The sequence below is a fragment of the Prunus persica genome, chromosome G5 (genome assembly GCF_000346465.2).
Source record: "Prunus persica cultivar Lovell chromosome G5, Prunus_persica_NCBIv2, whole genome shotgun sequence".
Lineage (NCBI taxonomy): Eukaryota > Viridiplantae > Streptophyta > Magnoliopsida > Rosales > Rosaceae > Prunus > Prunus persica.
In genome coordinates this window covers 8610164-8634301 of record NC_034013.1, presented here as the reverse complement: position 1 = coordinate 8634301, position 24138 = coordinate 8610164, and the positions used below count along the sequence as shown (strand labels likewise).

The 24138-nt window shown below is 36.0% G+C and overlaps 5 protein-coding genes across 6 annotated transcripts; 2 read left to right on the top strand and 3 right to left on the bottom strand.

Moving 5' to 3' along the window:
• LOC18776430 lies at positions 1884-8428 on the top strand. 2 transcript variants are annotated; one of them, XM_020564887.1, is made up of 15 exons: positions 1886-2093; positions 2182-2371; positions 2524-2575; positions 2667-2709; positions 2855-2905; positions 3139-3251; positions 3376-3441; positions 3522-3664; positions 3882-3942; positions 4076-4137; positions 4915-5019; positions 6648-6723; positions 7184-7296; positions 7730-7789; positions 7881-8428. In XM_020564887.1, the coding sequence occupies exons 1-15, from the start codon at positions 2006-2008 to the stop codon at positions 7984-7986; spliced, it is 1329 nt and encodes a 442-aa protein (XP_020420476.1). In that variant the 5' UTR covers positions 1886-2005; the 3' UTR covers positions 7987-8428. The 2 variants fall into 2 exon arrangements, with proteins under 2 accessions (XP_020420477.1, XP_020420476.1); XM_020564888.1 differs by lacking the exon at positions 2855-2905 and having other exon boundaries at positions 1884-2093.
• On the top strand, positions 8902-10328 carry LOC18776451 (leukocyte receptor cluster member 1 homolog). The gene is made up of 2 exons (XM_007209518.2): positions 8902-9043; positions 9453-10328. Exon 2 carries the CDS (start codon positions 9481-9483, stop codon positions 10144-10146), a length of 666 nt encoding a protein of 221 aa, XP_007209580.1. The 5' UTR covers positions 8902-9043; positions 9453-9480; the 3' UTR covers positions 10147-10328.
• LOC18776383 (heat shock 22 kDa protein, mitochondrial) lies at positions 10459-11878 on the bottom strand. The gene is made up of 2 exons (XM_007209540.2): positions 11376-11878; positions 10459-11096 (listed from the first exon to the last, which is right to left on the bottom strand). Exons 1-2 carry the CDS (start codon positions 11605-11607, stop codon positions 10699-10701), a joined length of 630 nt encoding a protein of 209 aa, XP_007209602.1. The 5' UTR covers positions 11608-11878; the 3' UTR covers positions 10459-10698.
• Positions 13102-16996, bottom strand: LOC18775717 (vesicle-associated protein 1-2). Its single transcript, XM_007209468.2, has 8 exons — positions 16538-16996; positions 16335-16405; positions 15793-15874; positions 15577-15692; positions 15316-15480; positions 15175-15225; positions 14184-14261; positions 13102-13557 (listed from the first exon to the last, which is right to left on the bottom strand). The coding sequence occupies exons 1-8, from the start codon at positions 16587-16589 to the stop codon at positions 13447-13449; spliced, it is 726 nt and encodes a 241-aa protein (XP_007209530.1). The 5' UTR covers positions 16590-16996; the 3' UTR covers positions 13102-13446.
• Positions 19486-23698, bottom strand: LOC18776781 (phosphatidylinositol/phosphatidylcholine transfer protein SFH11). The gene is made up of 11 exons (XM_020563526.1): positions 22975-23698; positions 22775-22874; positions 21921-22187; positions 21664-21741; positions 20890-20991; positions 20736-20785; positions 20492-20600; positions 20286-20369; positions 19973-20014; positions 19852-19893; positions 19486-19766 (listed from the first exon to the last, which is right to left on the bottom strand). The coding sequence occupies exons 1-11, from the start codon at positions 23358-23360 to the stop codon at positions 19707-19709; spliced, it is 1320 nt and encodes a 439-aa protein (XP_020419115.1). The 5' UTR covers positions 23361-23698; the 3' UTR covers positions 19486-19706.

Genomic DNA, 24138 nt, shown 5'->3' with positions numbered 1-24138 from the left:
TCAATCAAGTTAACTCTGGAACAATGAGAGAACAACAATATTAATCAATGAAAGAATTATGAAAGAGGCTATCATTGATCAACAACATTAACTCCAGAACATAGACACCACAGAGGTATGCAGTACAATTTACTTTCATTCAATTTCTACACAAAAATAATCTTTTAGATTGATATAGTCATTCATTGCAAACTGAAATTTCACAGCCATGAGAATAATGCCAAGAGGAAGAGTATCATATCACCTCAAAATTGGAAAACATCTAATGGACGAGGAAAAGCAAATCTACCAAGCACAAGACGAAAAGCCTTACTGCTCAAGCTTGATCAGTGCATATCTACATGGGCGTTAACCCCCGTATGATCATATTGCTTATTTTTTCTATTCTTGGCATTGGCTTTGCACCATTTATGTTTTAACAGTACATGAATTATTCCAAATTAAAAACTTCAAACCGCAGGTTCCTAATTATAGGCAGTAAATTATGACTTAATAAAAAATAGTCATTGGAGTTGGATCTAGGAAGCTGAAAGCATCACATGGCTCAAAGAAACCAAATCAGGGGACCACGTACAACAGGGGCTGTTGTGCTAGCTAGTACTGCAGGGCAGGGTAGGGCAGGGCAAGGCAGGGCAGGGCATGGCAAGGGACATTTGGATGCAAATGCTAGAGATATAGACCCTTTCTTTTAGGTAAATGAGGAAGACGAAGCAGCAGCAAAACCTGGCCATGTGAAGTAGCAGCATCAGACCCTTTCTATGTTTCTTTTGTTTGTTCACATACTTTTTTGCCATATCATGGCCCTTAGAATTCCTGCAAAATAATAACATGAACTTTATTTCTCAATTTCACAATGACACAAAACAGTGTAGTATTAACTTGTTCACAGCACAAGTTAAATGGCGATGTCGAAATGAAAGAAACTCAAGGCATGACACAAAAGTTGAAAAATAAGAAAATAAATCTAATAGAATTCCAAATATCAAATGACACAACCAAGTATCCATTCACTATAAACTGACATAATATGGCACCTGTGTAAGTCTTCATGTAAAAACAGGGACATTTCTCAAGCATTGTTAAAAGGTAATTAAACTAATGTCAATGGCGATCTAACAAAACCATTATGCACTGTAAAGACATCTTCGTAAACAAATTATAATAAAACTCACATGTGCTTCCTTCCATTTAGATGGGTTCATTGGGTCCTCCTAGAAGTTCACCTTTAAGTATATACCATGAGAATTGTCCCAATTGGTTTGTATCTCAAAGAAAACCATAGTGCGCCTCATTAAGGTGATTCATCGAACACCTACAGGCCATTTTTTCATGCACTCATCAACTCAGCCTAACCAAACAGATAGAACCATATATTTAGAACAAGCAAATAAGCATGATAAATAAAACGATGTAGCAAGAATTTGGATTTTGAGCAACTTTCTAGACCACTATATGAAATTGAAACAATCAGAAGAAAACCCAAATAACATATGGGTATGAAAGTAAAGGCGAAAAGTTGAGCTGGGTACCTGGGACGTCATCTCTAGGTATATGGATTTCAGGAATGCTGAAGAAATTGAGAAATTTATTGAACCGGAGGGGAAGAACGGCGGTTGAAATAGGTGACAGAGAGTGAGAGATGGAGGTGGAGAACGGCGGCCGAAAGAGAGAGAGTGAGGTCGTCGTTGCTGATGTGGGTTCTGAGGAGATGACAGTTGAGTACTTCGATTGTGAATAGCATTGCTCAACGGGTAATGCCAACCCGGTTGTAGCATAAAGAGGATACTAATGTCAGCCATTTGACCAATCTAATGGCCTAGTAAGTAGTCCCCACAAATAACCTCCGCATAGAATCTCCGCATTATAGTCTCGTCGATACTTCCATGTCAGCTGGCCTGGTGAGCCCATCTGCAGGGCCCATAGCTTTCTGACCCAACACCCATTTCTTCTTCTTCTTCTTCTTCTTCATCAAACTACGCCCCTTCGATATGCAGAGAGCTACAAAATGGGGACGAGGACAAATTTCTACAAGAACCCTTCCATTGCTTACAAGAAGGACCTCAGTCTCTCCTCCGTTCTTCAGAACCTGAAAGGTAGCTACCATTCTCTTGTTTTTTCTTTTTCTCCTCATCGACCCAACAGGCCTCTAATCTGAATTAACTCAATTTCCTCTGTTTTCAGCTTACAACATCGCCACTGGAAATACTCCTCCGATTGAAGAACATCCACCAGCTGCTGATGGCAAAACGGCATGTCGTAAACGCCAGCGTGATCCGGAACTGCCACCGCCGCCTCGTCGTCAGACTCAGAGCCGTGAAATCGAAGAGAACGATGGGCCTATGTCTCACCAGGATTACATAGATAAAAGAAGGCAAGAGCTGATTTTTAGTTTCAATTATCAAATTCAAATTTGTTCCATAGTTTATGAATTGCAGTTGTTGCTTTATTTATTTATTATTTATTATTATTTAAAAATAAATAAATAAATTGCTTATTATATTAGTTTGTGAAATGCATGAGCAGAAAAGAAGTTAGTGCATCGCAGGCTTATGAGGAATTGACTGCTGATGTTTTGGTAATTGAAATTGCTGCTGTTAATTTGTTTGCATTGTAAATTTGTGATTGATTAAGGTCACATTTTGAGGTTTGGTTTCTTGTTTTGGCAGGGAAAGCCGGGAACTTCGAGCTTAAAGTTGGTACAATATGACAGTAAGCTTTCTCTTTTTCTATTTCTCACTCTTCATTCTCTGATATTAGTCAACGATGGTTGTTTGTCACTAGTAGGAGCTTGTCAAGTTCTACAATTTTGATAGTTTTCAGCCAATTGATAAACATGGTAATGTGAAAAATATAGGTGACGAAAGTACTTCGGAATGTGAGTTGAAGCAGGATTCTCCAAGTTCTGGTTAGTTATTCTTGTATAAAGAAACACGTAAAGATACTCAATTTTGCTGATAATTTCCCTTACTAAGTGTGATAATCTGATTGGGTTGGGTGAATCAGCTCAAATAGAGATATGGATTCATCGATAGTTTATCCTAATAAATTTGTTTCTTTGTAACTTGAGGTGGCTAATTGCCGAGAAATTCATTAATTTGTCCTTGTTAACGCTACTTTCTCTTGGCATGATTCTTTCAGGTCACATACATGAATCTGATCGAGTAAAGAGCAGAAGTGAACAGCATTTCCCTCATCCAGGAGAACCTGTTTGTGTCATATGTGGTAAATATGGAGAATATATATGCGACGAGGTGGGTTATGATATTATGTGAGCATTTACGAATCTTTAAACTTCTAGTCATGGAGTCCCTTTGCACCCCTGCACTTCATGGTAGTAATCTCTAGACTCTAACTGGTGTTTGTCTGTTTTAATAGACCAATGACGACATCTGCAGCATGGAGTGCAAAGCTGATCTATTGGAAGCTCTTAAAGTTGTGAAGGTACTTAGCAGACAAGTTTGTTGTAGTGTTTTATTTATTGCTTCCATTTGTCTGAAGTCCTCCGATAAATATTTTCTCAGGAGCCCTCAAGCAATCAAAGACAAGATGTCTCCTCATCTGGACCCAAATTTTCCTTACCAATGCCTGATTTTGGTGAGGACACTTGGGATTATGAGCGGCATCGCTGGTCCAAGAAGATTTCCAGTCTTTCTACTTATGAATGGTATTTATTTCCTTAGACATCTTGTTTGTTTGTTGTCTAAGTTTCTCAAGTGTAAAAAATGGGAGTAAAATAGAGTCCATGCACCAGAGAGAGGCCACTGTCGTATTTTTCGTTGCAATTTTATTTGTTTGCATAATTTCACTTATTCCAGTATAAAATACATGTTCTGATCATTTTAGCTCTTTATTCACCTGTGATTGTGAACTTGTATGTGTAGTTGGAAATGTCGAAGGCCTGGACACCTTGCTGAAGATTGTTTGGTGATGACAAGTAACCAGGTTCTCTATTAATTCTTTTGGTTATATTTATAGTAAACACGCACCTTACTGCTTCCATGATTGGCCTTTGTAATGAATGGAGAAAAAGGGGAAAATAGATGGTATAACTCATTAAAGTCTATGTTTCGTCCAGGTGACGTTGGTCCAAGGCAAACCCAATTCAATACCTGCTGACCTTCTTGCATTGTACAGAAGGTTTGGAATTTATTTTTAAGTATTTTTCCTAATTTACCTTTTTGTTTTTGTTTTTGTGCTTTGGAATTTTGACTTGTCTTATGTAGGTAATGATGCCTAGCACCGATATTATTATATTGCCAAAATATAGAAATGAATTTTTGAAGTTTAGGGATCCTCCTTCCTCTTGTTTATTGCATTTAGCCTGACCTTCTTGTGTTGTTGAGTCTACTGAAAGCTGTTATGCACGAGAAAATTTCAAGTGCTCATTGCCATAGAAAGTAATAGTACTGACTCGTAGCTCATGTTATCCATTGTGGTATATTTAGTGGAAGTTTCTATCCTGTATTGAGCTAAGGAGTCATATTATCTCACCAGCAAGCAGTTATATGATCATATCTCATCAGCAACATCTAACATTGAAAAAGAATATTTGTAGGAATATATATTATATAGTCTAAATGGATTGTTAAGATGGTAAGGTAAATGCTTTTTGACATTGGATATCTCCACCAGTTCGAGATTTCCTCAAATGAATAGATTTTCGGCTCTCATTGAGCAAAATGAGTAGTGGATTGTTTAGTTAAAGTCAGAATGTTATCCAGTTGTATTGAATTTGTTCTGCTGACCACTATTGCATTATAGTTCATTTAATTAAGCTACCTGTGGTGTGTTTTTTAGATTATCTCTTCACATAAGCTTATACTTGGCTGGAGAACATAATTTATTTATTTGTTCTATTGATCACATAATCAAAGTGGACTCAGGATCCCTTTTGTGGCCTTTTTGTGTTTGCAGATGCCACCAGATAGGCAAAAACATGTCAGCTGCAAAGTGCAATGAATGCTATAGCTCACTAAATTTAGCCACATGCCTTCATTGTAGCATTCCGCTCTGTGACAAGTAAGCATAATAGTTATACTTTGTGGATTGATTAAGTGTACTTATGGCATAACATAAGGTTGTACTGTTGAACATTTATGCATTTCTTGACATCTAGCAAATTTTTTGTTTCCCTTATGCAATTTTTATCTCACTTTTCTGTTTACTGGACTGATTAATGTTGCAATGTGTATGGTGTCTCAGTAATCAATATTAGTAGATAAACCTTTTCTCAAGGGAAATTGCATTGATGAGCACACATATTATTTGAATTTTCTTTTCCTTTTGAAACTTTTAAGGCAGAATTTGTAACTTATTTTCATGATTATGTACATCAGGTTATTTTGCTTGCTTTGCTTTGCATTTCAAAACAATTTTGAAGTTGAAATGCTCTTCCTCAGAAAATACTTCAACCACTTATTAAGGTCTAAAATATCGATGATATCGGAAATATCGGTCATCCAAAAATATGGAAATTTCGATGGAAATATCGGGATATTATCGATATCGATAAAAATTGAATAAAAACCACGGAAATTGTAAGAAAAACTTGGAAATTTTTATTGAAACTTTGGAGAATGTCAATTTAGTGAATTATCTATGAGTTTATCACAAAAAATTAGAAGGAAATGCATTGCATGATGGATTTAACTAATTTAAGTTGATTATACAGCAAGCGGGCAAACACTATGAGTGTAAAAAATATGTAATAATTAATGTACACCGTAATCATTCATATATAATGATTTACTATAATATTTTACACTTTATACATTGCATGGTAAGATACATGAATGACTTAGTACCACATAGAGTTCCTACGAGGTTCAAATTTTTCACTATCTTCATCATCTCTATGTGTAGAGTAAGTGTATTGTGAAGAGTAGTCATCAAATGATAAATCCCCAAAATAGTTTTGCATGTAATTGTTAACATACCACCCATATAAATATAAATATTTTAGCATATTATCACAAAAACATAAGTGATATGGTGTTTAAGGTGTTGGAGGAGTAAAATGGGAGGGGTTCATATCCCCTTTGTGCTTTTTTCTCCCCTTTTTCCCTTTTTTTTTTTAATAACTTTTTTTTTCCTTCACATCGATATTTTCGATATTTTCGATATTTTAGCGATATTACACCGATATTTTGACAAAATATTGCTGAAATGTGAGCGAAATTATCGACATCGATATTTTCCGATATTATCGTCGATATTGTCGATATTTATACGATATGTACATGGATATGTTCCGAAATATCCGTGATTCAAAAAAACCGAAATATCCTCGATATTTCCTCGATATTATCGATATTTCAGACTATGTTATTATATTTTTATGCTCTGACTTGATTCATTAGATTCTGTTGTTGCTACACTGCCATTCATGGGTTTCTTTTCTGTTATCTTTGTTTGTTTCTTTTATTGAACACTTGAACATAATGATGAGGCTTAAATCCTGAAGTTAGAAGTTCAGTTATAATGCTTGGAAAAAAGAGCATCTCATCAACATAGTCAAAAGGGCTTGGAAATTGTTGATCCTTGGCTTGCAGATTAATCTAGATATTTTTCTCTGAACCTCTTAGCTCATGTTTAAATTCCATGCTCTGGCACCAGAGCATTGGTAGATTGATAATCCTAATTTCCAGTGCAGGTCATTTGAATGAGCATATACAGGCAAATCCATCTCATCGACAATATTATTCTCATAAGCTCTCTCGTCTGGTGGGTACTAACTTTGGTTCACTGTTACCTAAGAGTTTTTTTAGAGAAGGAAAAGATGCTGTACCAGCAATGACCTGTGGTATAGTTGACAGGGTCCAATTTGAATAGCATCTTGATGTATTATTTTACACTAGTACTGACATAGAACATGAATAAACATAAACTTCTTTGACTCAGCTTAGGGGCCAAAAGTTAATATATGCTGGTTATCTTAGGATCTAGAAATTCAAGTAAAGCTCTTCCCTTCTGCTTCTTTTAAAATCTTCCCTTTAGAACCTTTGACGATGACATCTGGTCTCTCTCATGTATTGAAGTTTGCTTCCATGTAAATAAAATAAAGCTGCTACGTGACTCAAGATTGCAATCATGATTTAAAATCATAATATATTGGGAGCTATGACTCCAATCATTAAGTGGCTCTTTTGTATTATGCTTAATAATTTATAATTGATTGGTGTAGGTGAAATGCTGTAAATCAACATGCAACGTGACTGACCTCAAGGATCTTTTGACATGCCAGTACTGTTTCGATAAAGCTTTTGATAAGTTCTATGACATGTATACTGCAACTTGGTATGGAATTAGTATGCTAGAAATTAATTTTTATTTCTTCACTTATTTTTCAGATTATAGATTTTGCTACCTGTAGTCTGGCCTTCACTCAGAAGGATTGGGGACTGCTGTTCCTTTTAATTTGTTTGAACTTAGGTTTAGTTTAATCTGTTAATTCTTAAGTGGTATGTCTGTGGGGGTCATACATCATATGAGCTTTGAATCGACATCTTACCCACTGAAATCTAGTGATTGAATTTCTGTAAATAAAACAAAACAAAATAAAAAGATGAGTCTTGAGTGAGAAGATGGAATAGATATACACACATAAAATGATCAACAAAACGATCCAAAACGATCCTAAGAGATTGTGATGCGTATATTTCTTTTCATTGTCCTATACATAAAGTGATCCATTAGTGTACAATAAATTAAATATGCACGTATGTTGCAGGAAAGGCACAGGGCTTTCAATCATATCAGGTTCTATTTGCTGCGAAGATCACTTTGCTTGGTAAGCATGTCTGTACTGTTACCTTCTGGCCTTTACCGTACGCCTTCGACATCGGGTTATTGATCTTTTTGGTGACTTGTTAATGCTACAGGCATAGGATGAACTGTATGAATGCTAATGCGGAAGAAAGTGCATATATCATCAGTAAGAGTTCCCAGAAAGACAAGCGTGTTCAGCTCAGTGACTTCATTTTCTAAAGTGGTCACGAGAAACACCATACTTTGGTTGATCAGACTCATAGCGGTGCCTCTTTGTATACTCCTAGTAATTCCTGTAAAAATTAAATTGGAGCTGCATAGCAGGAAGGGCTGCTGTATAGGGAAAGTTAACATCGTAATGGGTTTTCGGTAAATTACAACAGCAGAGTCAGTACATCTACGAGACAGCAAACATGACCGAAAGGACAACAAAACCGAGTCAGAACAGAAGCATGTACATTGTACATCGTTTATTCTCGAACCTATTCTTTTCTTTTTGGTAATGTAATTTGATGAGAACGTATAAATGTAAAGGTTATACATCTCAACAATAGTATAGACGTTAATTTATTTTGTACAATTATAATGTTGGGGCAAGATAGTCAATGTGAATTTTTAAAAATTAAAGAATTTATGGGGCGGTTTATGGAATTCTAAAATACTAATCTCTTTTTTTTATTATAGAAATTTTCTATTTAAATTTCATATTTTTCTTTGTTCACTCCAATACTTAAATCATTAAGTTCTTAAGTTTTATTATTGTATAAAAAGACAAAATAGGCCATCCAACTTAATACTTAACCCTAGTACATATATACAAATACCCCACCACTCTTTATCTTTGTATTGTTCTTAATAGTTAAATAACATGTAATTATTCATTAATAACTCAACTGGAAATATTATAATTTCTTATTAGAAATATTAGAATTTTCATAATAAAAACGAACGTAGCTCAAACTTTTTTATTTAAAAAAATCTAAAATTATGACAGAACAAAGAAAATTTACAAAACAATGGCAACAAAAGAGGAAAAGGGCAAAAAGGAAAAAAGAAAGAAAAGGGGTAAATTTTAATTTGATGATAAGGGACAACAGGAAATTTTGTAAAACCTTTATGGTTGTTGGGTCCAAAGAGCAAAAAATTAGGTTCCAAAAGAGTTTCCCAAAAAGAAAAGGTAAACCCAACGAGCGTGATTAAACGACCGACGTTCCCTTCTTTGGCGCTTGAGAGAAGCTTGGCGCTTTCGCTTTGGTCCTTCTTTGAAGTTGAAGCTGTAAGTTCTTTTCTCGTCTTCGTTTTTGGTTTTGATTTGCTTGTTTCTTACGATTTATGTTTGCTTCTCATATTCGTATTGCATCGATACGAGAAACTCTTTTTCCATTCTTGTAAGCTATTTGCAGCTCTTCTGAATTTCACCAATTGTTTTTGGTTGCCAAAACCCTAACATGTATCTGTGCAAAAATTCAATTTAATTTGGATTTTCGAATTCCGCATGCGAATTCATGCTATTACCTTGAAATTGTATTTCTTCCGCGTAGCATATTTTTGATTTGAAAGACCCCAATTTTATAGCATAGGAAACCCTAGATTTCATTCCGTTGTATCTCTTTCTGAGTCTGCAACCCTAGTTTTGTTCGTTCCTGGCGAAATCCCAATTGATCGTTTTTACGTATTATATGCAGGTGAAATTGTAATTTGGAATAAGTAGTCATGGGTGGTCATGGTGGTCTGAATATACTGCCTCAGAAGCGGTGGAATGTGTACAACTTTGATAATAGAGAGAAGGTGCGACAGGACGAAGAAGCTGCCGCCAAAGAAGAGCAGCTCAAGCGTGAACAGTCGCGAAAGCGGGATGCTGAGTTCCGTCTTGAGCAGCTCCGGACTGCCCGTGGCTTGGCTCCGGTGAGCCAAGGGGAGAAGCCTGCTGCAGTGGAATCAAAGCCGGGTCATATTAATCTGTTTGAAGGGATTAAAATTTTTGACCCTATTAAAGGATTAGAGAATGAGGGAGATGATGGTAAAGATGGGTTTAAGAAGAATAAGAAGACGAAGAAGGAGGAGAAGCCCAGGGTTGTGACTGCAGAAGATGAGAAGTATAGGTTGGGTTATGGAGTTGCTGGTAAAGGAGTTAAGCTGCCATGGTACCTTGAAAGGCTGAGTGCAGATGCAACTGATGACAGTGGTGACGGTGATGAATCGTCCAGAGGGGCTAAGGGGGAGATGAAGAACAAGAGTGGGAAGAAGACGTTGGAAGAATTGAGGGAAGAACGATTGGAAAGGGAGAAGCGAGAGAAAGAAAGGGAACGCGCATTGATTCTGAACAAGACCCGAAAAGGTGGAGCTGCTTTGAAGGATAGAAGGTTTTCTAGGAGGTGAGTTTACGGAAGTGTTCTTAATTAACCAGAACTTTGAATTCTCTGATTCAAGTTGTATTTGTAGTCTGTATAGTTTTGGTGTTTAACGTTTTGCATTCGTGATGCACCAAAGGATGTTATGGTTGTTTCTATGGTGTTACAATGATATTACATATAGTGGATTGATACCCTGCAAGTCGCTAATCTGTTGTCTATTTCACTTCGTATATAAGTGCTAGTTGGGGTAATTGCAGTCTGTATAATGTCATTTTTCTAGGTTAAAATGAGTAAGATGAAAAAGAGAATAGACCCACGGCCCCAAGAATGTGGTTACGAAAATCCAACACACACTCGTATATACAAAGCCCGTACAAGTAAGATGAAAAATGATTTGAAAGTGATCTCTTTTTCTGCTAAGAATTGGACTGATTTAGACTTATTTAGTGAAATTGAGCATGAACCATGACATCTATTTTATTCATGTTGAACTGGGTCTAAACAAACTAACATCACCGAAAGAAAATGTACACACTCCAAAACGAAAACAAAACAGATCAGTCTGTCTGAGACACTCTCACTCGACCTTAACCTCAAAGACGTCCTTCCTTTCGTCCTCTTTGACCTTAGGAATCGCCAGCTTCAGAACCCCGTTCTTCATCTCAGCCCTAATCGAATCGAGCTTGTAAAGATTGGGAGGCAGATCCAATCTGCTAGAGAACCTCCTGCCTCCACCTTCTTCATCCTCCGAGTCTTTATCTTCTCCTTTCACAACCAGCGTGTTCTGCTCCACCGAGATCTTCACATCCTCTTTGTCTAAGCCTGGCATGTCCATCCGCAGAAACAGAGCTTCCTCGTTTTCCTTCACGTCCCAGCCTCTTCTTGACCCCGCAAAAAATGGGTTATCCGTGATCTGGTCCATCATGTTCAGAACCTGGCTCAGACTCCTTGTTGGTGAAAATGGATCAAACACATCTGCAATTCGCAAAAACACAAAAACCCAATTGAGATATTTGACTAAAACGAAAAACCCAATTGGGACTTCGAAACATCTGACCAGAAGACAAAAAAAAAGAAAAACCCAATTGAGATAACCCTCAATATTATGCAATAAAACCAACTAGTTTAGAAATGGTCTGAAAATCTAGCCTAGTGGAAAAGACCTTGACTTGCAAACCAGAGTAGTTTAGACTATCGTTTGTATTAAAAAAAAAATATAATGTGAGAAATGAAACGAACCCAGATGACCAGTACCTGAGAAGAAGGTGGGGCCAAGGTCACGGCGGCGAAAGGGAGACCTGTCAGTGGTGCTGCGATCAACAGGGACCCTACGATCATCTTGATCGTAGCTTGTGACCTGGGCGTTGGAGTTGAAGGAGCGAGAGACAAGGGGAGAAACCGAAGCAGAGCGAATGGGGCTGGAGAGCTTGGAGAAGAGGGTTGGGGCAGAGGCCCTTCTGAGAAGGATCGAAACTGAAGAAGCCATTTGTGCTTGCTAGAAAAGAGACTGAAGTGGCTTTTTTCTACTGTGTTGGGTTTGTGATTTGATCAGTTTGTGAACGGAGATTAGATTTTGTACGTGTTGGGTGTTGGGTGTTGCCGAGGTTTTGAAGGCACAGGGTTTTATATAGAACAGACACATATGGGATGTTGACAGGGGAGGCGTGGAGAAGGGGAAAGGAGGGAGAGGCTTGGAGAAAGTTCCAGAGCATACAGGGATACTAGTGAAGGTTCTAGAAACAAACAGTTTGATCGGATATATATATATATATATATATATATATATGGATATATATATACCCGAAATAAAAAAATGTCTTGAATTTGGATGTTTTGCATTCAACAATGATCTGGATTTCTTCAATACCGCTTGTAATAAAAATAAAATAAAATATTTTTTAAAAATAATATAAACATATATTAAAATGTTTACAAAAATAGAAAATTTGGACTAGTCCTTAATTAAAACAGAAATTCAAAATTAGCCACATTAATTTTAACACAATAAGAACCAATTAGAAAATGACAAGTGGCTAGTTTTGAATTTTTCTCTCACTTAGGTTCTAGATAAGTTATTGTATAATATGTCATGCTAAAATAATTTTTAAAATAAATATATTTTATTTTTATTTTTTACAAAATGAGGATTCGAATTTAAAATCTCTTTCAATATTAAAAAAGATATATGAGTAGACCGAATGCTAGTTAGTAAATGGGGAGGGCGCATTCTCTCTCTTTCTCGCAAATTTATAATTATATCCTCTTTATTTTATTTTGTTTCATGTTTTCATATCGGTGCACTTTGTTACGCAGTCACATGTTTTCACATAGGAGTACAAATCTAGAAACTCCGGCTACTTTCCTGTTCAAAACCGCCAAAACAAGCATGACTGGCATTGTCTGCCTCAACAATAGAAAATGTTATTTCTTGTTAATCATTGTACTTTGTTCATTATACAATTTAAAGCCACGTCAGACCACGGTAAATTCAGACCATACAGACACAATTCTTCCAAATTTGGTACTTCAGAAATGTATCATTCTCATTGTCAAGCCTACAAGGGCATTGGTTTAGATTTGAGCTTGATCCATACATATCTCATGCAGAATTAGGAATTTGCATCCAATTAGGTTAGAATTCCTGGTTTCATTTGATTTCATGAGGCTGCCTCTTTTAGTTGCTTGATTACGAAGTCTGCAAAATTATTCATTCCTTTTTTTTTTTTTCCTCGTGCAATATCCTAAACAACTCTAATGTACAAGAGGTATTCGAACTCGGGTGCAATAGAAAGGACATACTATCTTGATCAACTCACCTAACCCACATTTGTTATTCCTTTCTCATTTAAACCCACTGTTTTACTTTACAGATTAAGTCAAAGACCTTTAGTTTAGATGCAAACCCCAAAACATACCCAGAAAATGAAAAAAAAAACAAAAAATGAGACAGTGGGATTCATTAAGATAATTACCGACAAACTTGAAACAAAGAAAAAATAATATAGAAGAAATGAAGACAGGTTTTACATCACACTGAGATGTATAAAATTATTGACAACCATCAGAGATACAGTTAACCAAAATCTCTCAAAGTTGAAACACAAATGAAACAAAGTGAAAATCATCCTCTTAAGTTACAAAAGAATGTAAGTTTACCACGCACTAATCTAGAATTCCAGCACCTAAGATCCACAGCCCCACCTAAACAAGTTTGGAAACTTTCGCAAAGCTAACTAAAAATGAGCCACCCTCAGTTTTTCCTTCCACCATCATTCTTCAATGACTCGGAAGGAAACAGCTCGACACAAGATTTGTAACCGAGTGCTTACGACTTCTTCATGAGATAGCCCAAAAGTAAGCCAATCAAGCCAACAATAATGACGAAAAGGATCGAAACACCACCACGACTTTTGCTCCCTTGACGCTTCAAGAGTTCCTACACAAATACACAATAAGAAAAGCACAAAAAAATTTGGGAAGCAAGAGATTTAACAATGCAATATAGTGAAATCCATGGAAGAAACTAGTATAAAGCCTTTTTATTGTCGATAAAAGAGAGTGATTAAGGTAGCAGAAGAAAAGACAAAAAGTCCAAGAAATAGTTACTGTCTTGACAATTACTCAGAAATCAACCTCAAACATCTCCAAGAAAGTAACAATACTAAGTACCGCACTCTTATCCATAAGCTTCATATGAAAAAAATCCATACTTCAAATGGAATGCAATTCGCAAAACTATATTACTATCACAGGATGGGAAAATCACTACAACATCCCTCGACAGGGCCTACCTTCAGAAGAGAAACTTCAAAAGAGTTGAATAAGGAAAACTCAACACAGTAAAGAAGTTTTTTATTCTTCATTTTTGCACCATCCCTCACATATGTACAAAGTGCAAACATACACGTAATGATAACTGAAAACATGTAAGGTAATCATGTTTAAGCATACTCTTGCCTAAGGATAGGAACCCCTATCCCCTCTCCCCTCTCCCAAATAAATAAATAAATAATGGGTAAAGAAGAGGACAAATTCTACAGAAGCTGCATATTAAGCTCTCACCAGCTCCTGGCGAAGCCTGTTACTTTGTTGATTTGCTTTATTCTTTTCCTCTGTCAGTTTCAATATAAGTGATCTTGCCTGCAATTATAAAAAAAGAAGTATAAGAACTACCATCGCAAGCACCACTAGTTATATGGTAGACAACCTACTACTTAAGGCAGCAGCACACGTGAATGCAGGTCACATTACGAACCTGTGTAGGTTATGCAATGCCATATTGGTAGAAACGAAACTATCAGGAAGAAGAAGAGAAAAGGCAAAAGAAAGTCTCTAACAAAAAAAGATTAAATCCACTATCTGTTTGCAAAATAAAAAAAAGGTATGATTTCTAGTCCAGTTAAAAGCACCAAGGAACAATCACAATAAACCAAAAGATGGAGTCCAAAATTTCCATTATTTCCTAACAAGCCCCAAACTCAGGTAAGGATAAACTCTAGCCGGTGACACAACGAGGAAAGAAAAACCAAGATATTTAAAGTCATTTGTCTAACGACTAATTCCAATCGATAAATCTTCTTCCATCTCGTGAACAACAGCTTTCTTCACATTCTAAAAGGACTGATCTTAAGATATAATTGTAGTACAATAAAGCCCATATAGAAAAAGGTTCACCATTGTATGCATGCTCGTAAAAGCATGCATGTATGTGCAACAAATATCACGCTAGACAAGTTGCATTAGCGTCACAAAACCTCAACCCAACTATCAAATAGATACATAAGATTTTAATCCCCATATGAAGCTTTTTGTTACACTAACTAGTCCAACAACTAATTTCAATTTTTTCTAGTAAATATTTACATGGTTCTTGGTCGTAAGGATACTCATAGCACAACAGAAAAGAGATACATGTAACAGACATCTGACTTAAGAACATACAGAAGTTATAACAGATTTCTGCAACACAAACAAGAAAAACTCAGAAACTGGATAGGGTATAAGACACAAGTGCACACACATAAACAGATATGTGGTCTGAGTAGGCATTTACCTCTGCAGATCTCTCCTGAGGTTCAAGCTGCTCACTAAATGCTTTTGCAGCCTGTAATCACCAATAAACAGCATGCCAATCAATATCTCTCTGCTGACTGAGGGATAAGAAATCATCATAAAGTCTACCTCAAGTACTCACATTGGAAAACTCAGCACCATTCACATTTCCATTCTCCATAACAGAACCCCTTGGTGAAGACCCTTCTTCTGACCCTTCTGGAACCGGAGAAGGTGGTTGAGGTGGAGAAACATATACCACTCTCAATTTGCACTCCTCAACCACATTTCCCGCCTCTTTATTGAACTACACAACATCAATTCCACAAATGAATAACATTCGGCATAGAGTACACAAAAACACCAGTATTCACACCATTGTATAATATCATTATATAACTACCACTTCTGGAGTAATATCCTTTGGAGCTGCACCATCATTGGTTTTTACACTCTGGAGGAGAAACTTGTCCTTGCATTGCATGTCTGGAGGAGCCTCTTTTTGTGCTTGCATTGTAACTAAATCAACAAAAAAATAAATGAATTAATCATCGAAAATTTCAAATCCCATATTCTATATAAACTATACATACAGTCGAACAAAATAATTAATATGCACCTATAACATCACATGTGGATCGAGGCGAGACAATTCCCGTGTTCGGACGAACACAATACTTCTTGGGATTCGTAGTTTTGACCTGAACATAATCGAATCAATATCAAACATCCAAAGCAAATCTACAAACTTCACAAATATAAGTTTCATTTCTACCTGCAATCTGATATTTGGAAGAAAAACAAACCAAACATAACAATTGTCATATTCGAATTTTTTTCTTTTAATGCTGTCTGATTTACAACATTCGTAAATCACTCCATTACAAACTAGCATGCAGTAAATATTAAAAAGATAACAACAATTCATGTTAATCGAGTGGAAGCAGTAACTTTTCAGGTTCCTAAAAAAGAAAATCAAATGATAGAATATCCACATTCTCAATTCTCCTTTTGTTTTTATTTTTCGTTTTCTTTCCTCGCATTTTCCAAACAACCAAATGGAGAATATAAGCAAAAAAAAAAAACTATGATGTAATTACTACAATTTGCAGAAGAATTTGAAACCACAAACACACAAACACAAAAACAAAAGAGGAGCACCTTGAAAGCGACATAGTTATCGGTCTTATTCGAGAGCAGAAGCGAACAAGAGATCTGCTTCTTCAATTCGACTGGAGAGAGAAAAAAACAAACAAAAAAAACACAAAATGAAAACAGAAACAAATACCGCAAACATGAAAAAACAAAGTCTACAAAACGCAAACAGATCGAAACGAAGAGAGCGTTACGAAAATTTTACTAACAGGGGAACTTGAGCTCCAGAGGCTCGATGCTGAGAAGCTCGCCCGTGCTCATTGGATTGATTGCTTGATCGATTTGGTTTGGGTTTGCTGTGGAAAAAGGTGGAATCTAAATTGAATTTAAATAAAAAACAGAGAGAGGCGGATAGATCGAGAGAGAGAGAGAGAGAGAGAGAGAGATAGAGAGAGGTTGTTGGGAAATTGGAAGAAAATGAATTTGATTGTGAATTTATGAGAGGGGAAGTGTTTTTTCTTTTTTTTTCTTTTTTTCTGTTTCTGAAAGAAATTTTTTTTTTTTTTCTTGACTTTTGATGATTTATGAGAGAGTAAATGAGTAGTTACTAATTATGAATTTTATGAATGAATGTGCGTTTATAACAGCTCTACTCTCTCCTTCGATCTCTTATTTTGGCATATCATAGGAGGGTATGAACTCTATCCATTCCCTTCTTTTTATTTTCATTTTTCCTAATTTACTTTTTAGTTTCTTTTTAAGTCGAACTTAATACTTTATTTTTTATTCAAGTGATATTAGATAATATCAAAATCCAACATAGACTATGGATGTAGGAATAAAAATAGCATATTTATTTAAATAGAATGGATATTAAAAATTATTCTAATTTCATACTTTTGGTGCGGTTACTAACACTTATAAAAATAAGAATTATTTTAAAAAATAGAATTAAAATATATATATATAGATTGTATAGTAAACCCTATGATAACTTATTTGTAGATTAATTTTTGGTAACAAGAGATCATTCTTAGATGGTCTTTTAATACTTTAAGTTTTTCTGTAACATAGAATACCCTCTTCTCCTATACTAATCTTTTTAAAATAGTACCTTTTTAAGAAATCAAACGTTAAACCAACTTTTAATTAGTAGTGGTGGCGATATGCCAAATCGAAACCCCTAGCCCTCTCTCTCACAAAAAAGACTCGAGCCGTTTTCACTTTGAGGAGGGAGGAAGTCACTATTCTTCCTCCCCTCTCCCCTCCTCTCTTCTTCCCCTCTCCCTTCCTCCCTTCTCCTATTTTCCCCAATTTTCAGAGACAAAAGGTTTCCTCTATTTGTCTTCGTTTTGTAATGATCATCTACTCATTACAGGCGGATGTGTCTCGGAATCGGATCTCCACATGTGTTCAGTGTCGGATCTCTACCACTATCCTTTTTGTGATTTCTTTATGTTTGGAACAAGTCGCAGAGACTCTTTGGGATTTCTGTGTAGTTTTCACCTATCCTTTTGTGAGAGTTTTTCACTTCTCTTTTGTGAAAGGTTTCCACCTCTCCTTTATGAGAGTTTTATTTGTATTGTTATGACTTGGTTTTTTTCAAGCTTTATATATTTTTGGTTATTCTGAGTTTGCTATCTTAGTTGGGATGCCTATACCAGAGTTTCTTTGATCATATGTGATGGTTAATGGAGGAGCCCTAAATTGTCTTAATTTTGATGTTAGATCACTTCGTTATTGTAATGACCATTTGTGACTAGTGACTTTTTTGATTGAATTATGAATGCAATCCCATAATTTCTCCACAAAAAAAAAAAAAAAAAAGACCAACTTTTAATTTAAAGAGACTAAAATGCCCCTCCAATCCTTGAAAACACACAACCTCAACATCAGTCCCAAAGCTCATATGGCAATTCATTCCCTATAAAATAAATAAATAAACAAAACTACCTAAGAGCATGTCAAGGGGTGGGGCAAAGGGCTATCCACCATTTTGGCCATCCAGCCGTTCAAAATTTATGTTGTTCTAGTGGGGAGGAACTAGGAACCATGGGCCATTTTGGCCATCTAGCAGTCCAAAATTTATGTTGTTTTAGCGATGAGTGAGAATTCAAAATTTATGCCAATGAGGTCTAGCACAATGGAAAAGGACTCTAGCCTTTAACTCTATAAGCGAAATGGAGCATGTTCGTTGGTATATGTGGGATATGACCAAATTTTCTCTATCAAACTTCAAATAGAGATGCCAACGGAGTCTAACCTAATAAAAAATGATCTTAACTTGCAAACTATAGTGGTCACAGGTTCAAACCCTGATGACACTTTAGTTGGTAGTGTGTGTAAGTTCTTCCCCATCCACTTGTAGTTTAAACTATCACTTATATTAAAAATTAAATAAAATAAAAAAAAAACTTCAAAGGGTGATGCGACCTTTTGGGTGTCGACGAACAACAAGATGATTATTCTCTTTTCTTAAGTGGTCATGGGGATCATGTGTGTTTTCTATCTATGATCAATCATTGAAGAATTTCTCATCTCAAATTCTACTCGCATTGCATGTGTCTTTGAGATATGGCACTCAACAAAGCTCCTCCAAGGATTTGATTTCATTTTGAGCCTCCTTGAATTATTCAACTATTATCAGCCACATCTCTTTTGGGACGGGGCCCAAATTGTGCTTGCTAAATGGTAGTTGAAATGACAATGTAGTTCATTACCAAAGTTCAATCATATCATTGGCTTCTTGTTCAAAAGTCAGTTTGTCCTATATGTCGGGATGACGTTGACTCCAAAAATGTTGGGCAAAACTTTCTCATTTTGGGAAACATCTTTGTCAATGAAACTATGCTTGAGTGGGAGTCCATATTGATCCAACTCACTAACATTCAATTAAAACTCATAAAAAATAGGAAAACCTTGGGAGTGACTGCAAAATTATTACACGTGTTATAACATCGATGAAAGATATAATATCACGTGACTGTTTGACTGTTATACCAAATAATTCTTTATTAAAAAGGGATGGCTCTCCCTACACTCAGAACTAGGACCATCAATACAAACTGATTATTATTATTTCCTGTCTGGGCCCAAGGTTAGGCTAGTCAATGTTGAACCATCAAGACACAGCAGTTGGGCTGGTACAAAGCCAGCCAAACATTGATTTATGAATAAACTTAAATTGTACCGTCTATAATGACAATCGCTTGGTTTATTGACAGAAACGAGCGAATAAAGGTCCTTGAAAATATTGTGTAGTTTGTGAAAAGGGAGAGCGTTATTCGTGCTCCCTTATATTAACTTCTCTGCCTTCCTATGAGAATGCATCCGCAGGAGCGAGAGAGGTTAAATTATGTATAGACCGTAGGAGCACGAATAGCGCTCCTTTAGAAAGATAAAAAGATACACATTTATTTGGTAATTTGATGAGCTGGGCTATCCTTCAAAAGGAGTTGATCTCAACTCTTCAACCTGCTGGCCAAGTTCTTTCAAGACCTGTGAGGAGAAAATAATGAAAGACTCACTAAAGATGTTTAAGGCTAGTACCAATATGAAGAAATTTTTATGTTTTAGGACTCACTATCTTGGCTTCCTCAAGTGCAGCTTCTAATGCTTGAATTTTCTGCAACACAACAACAGTTAACATGTTTTCGTGGATTGAATTGTAGGAAATGAGAGGCACAAGTATTTTCAGAACTCACTTTGTTGGCCTCTCTAAATTCTGCTTCCAAGGCCTTGATTTTCTGTGGTGCAATTCCACACAAAAAAGCATTATATCAGAATGAAATGTTTTTCTTTAATTCTCTTCTCAGTAAATCCGAAAGAGCATTATAAATTCGAGAAATGGGGACGAAGAAACACATAAACAAATTTCTTTAAAAAGAAAAACAAAAATGGTGCTGCAACTGAAATAAGTACATCAAACAAAACTATCAAGAAACAGATATATCTGAATTATGCAGAGAGCAGAAGTATGCAAGGAAGGAAGGCATTGGTTATATTTGGTGTGCTTACTATATTGCGTAAAAGCTCCTCATCTGAATCCAAATGACCATTTTCTTCATAATTGTTGACCCCATTATTGTCTGCAGAAATTGCCTGAAAGTATAGATGAAGTATTATGTACCCTCTACTGTATTAACTGCACATGGTTAAAAAGTTTAAACTGCAATGCAACAAAGTTTGAAGTAAAACACTTGGTAAGGAAAAAAGTTGATCACTTGAAGCATTTCTGTAATATCTGGATTGTTCCAGGGTCCTTTGTCACTTAAAAGGCAGCCTCCATAATCAGAACAGGTGCAGCCTCCACCCAGAAAAGTTGGCAAATTGCTGCAGAAAATTGAATTTATTTTTTTCTTAATTATGAAGAATAAATCAGAAAAAGAACCCTTTTTACTCTCATTTCTAATTTATTTGTACAAATATATGTGCAAATTTGTACCAACTTGGGCTTGAAATGCTTACCTTTGTTCAACAACATCAAGCAGGTTACTTTGGTAATTGTATCCCAGCACCTGAAATAATAATCTCGAAGACTCAAAAAAAATTAGTCCACTGGGATTAAGGAGAAAAAATTTCTGGCTAGAAATTAATCCACCCTAGAGAAAAGAACCCTCACCTGAATCTTTGCTAATGTGCGTGCATCAAGGAAAGCCTTCACTGCTTTCCACAGCATTTTAAACCCAGATCCAGCATTCACAATAAACAGGCGATTTAGAGTCTGAAAAATATCAATAGCTCTAAAGTCATTTACAGATAAATAAGAGCACATACACTACACTTCTGTTAGTATATCTAAAAATGAAGTGTCATTCATTTCATTTCAAAAAAATGAAGTGTAATTCATCAATTTTCGGTAGGTAAGGACTTGGCATTCCTTTTAATCCGATGTAAATATACCGCCTTCTAATACCCGATAATTAAGTTGACTATGATAGCTTACTGCAGATTTGGTGTTTAGGATTGGATTGAATTGAATTGGATAACTCACTAGATTCAATATGTATTGAAATAAGAAATGAAAGTGAGGTGAATGATTCTTAATATTGTGGGAATTAGAATCGTTAAGTTATAAGGTGTTAATATCCTACTATCTTGTGGGGTTTTGAAGGGATAAATTTCCTTCATCACTAGTCCATCAACTTCAATTTGGACAAAATTTTTGAAGTTGGGTCTTGTTTCGTCCTTCAACATACCTTGAATATAGTGACTTATCTCCAATCTAATCTAATCCTATGGACTTAATGGTAAGATTATCGACATATTCATCACTAATTTTGCTAATTTTTTGTTTTGGAATCTAGATTACTAATCTCCTGACTCACCAATCAACCATTCTAACCATCTTGTTGTTCACATAGCACCCCTGCAGAGAAAATGACAACCAACGTACCTCTGGGTAGTAATTGCTATCAATCTTCTGAATTTCCATGAAGAGATATCTAGCAGGCTTTGAGAAATTAGCCAATCCCTAATCAAACACAAATTTCAAGTATGTTAGAACTCACTGTTGCAATTCAAATAACACATTTGATGAGGCTGTTTTATTTTTCTCAGCCAGCAAAATCAAATCTTCATGAAATAACATATGGGATGAACAACTTCGTATGAAAGTTTGCTCTAGATCAAACATGAGAAAGAGATGCTCACCACTCCATGCACATCTAAAATACTTGTTGTAGATGCTACATGCCTCTTGGCTGCAAGTGAACATGCAGGGTATCTCCAATTTAATGTTTTCTCTTGTTCCGACACATGATACTTGGTAAATCTTTCAAGGGTAGTTACTTGCAGAAGCTTGTTAAGGTCTACCATCCCGATTCTTTCGATGTACAACGGTCTACCGTACCGGTCTACCCCATGATATCCATGAGGATAGCATTTCTTTACTGCTTCATACTCCTCAAACTTAAACTCCTGCAATATCAGAACATCTACTATTGGATTAGCCAAAAACAGGGAAAGAAAATCTTGTAGTGATGTGCCTTGCTGTAGTAAGACTAGTTGATGTAAAATGATAATGGTACAATCCATACATGGCCTGCAGTCAAATTTTATGGGTTAAAATTGTTCCACTTTTTTTAGTTGAAACTTTATATTTAATCTCATGAAAGCTAGAACTAAAACAGGCTTTTAGAGTAATTAATATGGACTTGGTGGTTTATCTTTTTTGATATAAGCGATATTCTACTTTAAACTAATTTAAACTATATGGAGGGGGATTCGAACTCCGGTGCAGAGTGGAGAGCACATCTGCTCTAGCCAACTTGGCTAAGGCCATGTCTGCTTTCTTCAAATTTATCTTAAAACAAGCCTTTAGAGTAACTTGTGCTTCAAGCTTCTATACACTCTAATGTTTACATAACATGATATCCCTGCATTTCTGTGCTATTAGCACACCAAAATTAAAGCTTCTGAAATAAGTCATGCTGTAAAACCAATATGAAATATATCATTATCCTCTGTATCTGTTGGAAAATATAGTTTACTTCGAAATCTTTCACCTTTGGAATTGCATCAACCATATAATCCTCGCGCCACTTAAGATAACTCAAGAAGGCATCTTTTGCTTTTGTAAAATCAAAGTCCCTCATTCTGAGAAACCTATAAAATGAAATCTCAGAAAGAAAGAAAAATAACATTATCAATGAAATAGAAAATTTGGAAACACTTAATGTCAAATAATGTTCCCACATCAACTTACCTTAAAAGGGTATGATAATCATTGTGCTGTGGAGGAAGCTGGTCCTCAAGGAAAAGCAGTTCTCTGAAACACTCTACAACTTTTTCATCCTTTGGATCACGAACTCCTCCGAGAACCGTTTTCAAGCTCTTATTGCTGCTGATGCTGCTGCTACTCCCTCCAAGCTTCTTGAACGTGTCGCGAAACTTGATCATTGTCTTGAGGCCTAAGTTTGACATTGAAGATGAAGGCCTGTGTTTGTCTTGAGGAGGGAGATGCCAATGGCTTTCAATGGGTGGATGAAGAATTTTGGGCTTCCCTGAACTTGAGGCAACATCGCCATCTCCATCTCCATCTCCACCACCTTTAGATATGACTATATCCCTGTCTTCTTTTGACTTATACATAGGTAAAGACCAAAAGCATGCCCTTACAGAATCCAACTTTAATGGTTAGAACATAAACAATTAATGTTTAATTGTTACGAGTTTGGAAGGGGAAGAAGTTGAACTAATTATTCTTGCATCAATTACAGGAAGAAACAGTTTTGCTACAGAGACAATGGCAGCCCATTACAACATTACAGTGTAGGGAGTTGTTGAATTTCAAACAATTGTGCATGAAATTTATGAAAAATGCGCAAGGAGAGAACAGCAAGCAAAAGAAGGTGAACACAAAACATAAATAAATAAAAAAGAAAAGGAAAGAAAAGAAAAGGTGAAACGATGTTGGGCTGGGTATCCAATTCCATGCTTTGCTTGCAGCTTCGAATGCCTGAGCTTCAAGTAACCTGTGTACATAACTCTGTAACGATTTGTTTCATTCGAGGTAGCCTGTAGTATATCATCAGTATGTTAAATGAATTCTATTCAATTCAAAGTGAGATCATATCGCCAACAGGATCTACCCAGTAGAAAATGGTCTTGATTTGCAGATCAGTGGTCTCAAGTTCGAGTTCCATGACACCGATAGTGTGTGTGAGAAACCCCCTCCCTCTTATAATTTAGAGTATTGCTTGTACTCAAAGTGAGATCATATCAAAGATATTCAAACTGAACTACTAAGCAAAATGTCAGCATAATGCAATAAAAGCTTGAGCTAAGCTTCATTCAAACTCCAATGCTTCCTTTCTCTTGATGATGGCAAAATTCGAATCTATATTGTACCTTTTCGCGGCACAACCCC

Coding starts and splice junctions, on each gene's coding strand:
- LOC18776430 (XM_020564887.1), top strand. CDS start 2,006: ATGGGGACGAGGACAAATTTCTACAAGAACCCTTCCATTGCTTACAAG. Junction 2,094..2,181: donor CGTTCTTCAGAACCTGAAAG/GTAGCTACCATT, acceptor CTCTGTTTTCAG/CTTACAACATCGCCACTGGA. Junction 2,906..3,138: donor GCAGGATTCTCCAAGTTCTG/GTTAGTTATTCT, acceptor TGATTCTTTCAG/GTCACATACATGAATCTGAT.
- LOC18776451 (XM_007209518.2), top strand. CDS start 9,481: ATGGGTGGTCATGGTGGTCTGAATATACTGCCTCAGAAGCGGTGGAAT.
- LOC18776383 (XM_007209540.2), bottom strand. CDS start 11,607: ATGGCTTCTTCAGTTTCGATCCTTCTCAGAAGGGCCTCTGCCCCAACC. Junction 11,097..11,375: donor TGGCCCCACCTTCTTCTCAG/GTACTGGTCATC, acceptor TGCGAATTGCAG/ATGTGTTTGATCCATTTTCA.
- LOC18775717 (XM_007209468.2), bottom strand. CDS start 16,589: ATGAGCACGGGCGAGCTTCTCAGCATCGAGCCTCTGGAGCTCAAGTTC. Junction 16,406..16,537: donor TCTGGAGCTCAAGTTCCCCT/GTTAGTAAAATT, acceptor TTCTCTCTCCAG/TCGAATTGAAGAAGCAGATC. Junction 15,481..15,576: donor AGGATATTACTCCAGAAGTG/GTAGTTATATAA, acceptor GATGTTGTGTAG/TTCAATAAAGAGGCGGGAAA.
- LOC18776781 (XM_020563526.1), bottom strand. CDS start 23,360: ATGTATAAGTCAAAAGAAGACAGGGATATAGTCATATCTAAAGGTGGT. Junction 21,742..21,920: donor TTTTAGATGTGCATGGAGTG/GTGAGCATCTCT, acceptor GTGTTTGATTAG/GGATTGGCTAATTTCTCAAA. Junction 20,992..21,663: donor ATAGCAATTACTACCCAGAG/GTACGTTGGTTG, acceptor GATATTTTTCAG/ACTCTAAATCGCCTGTTTAT.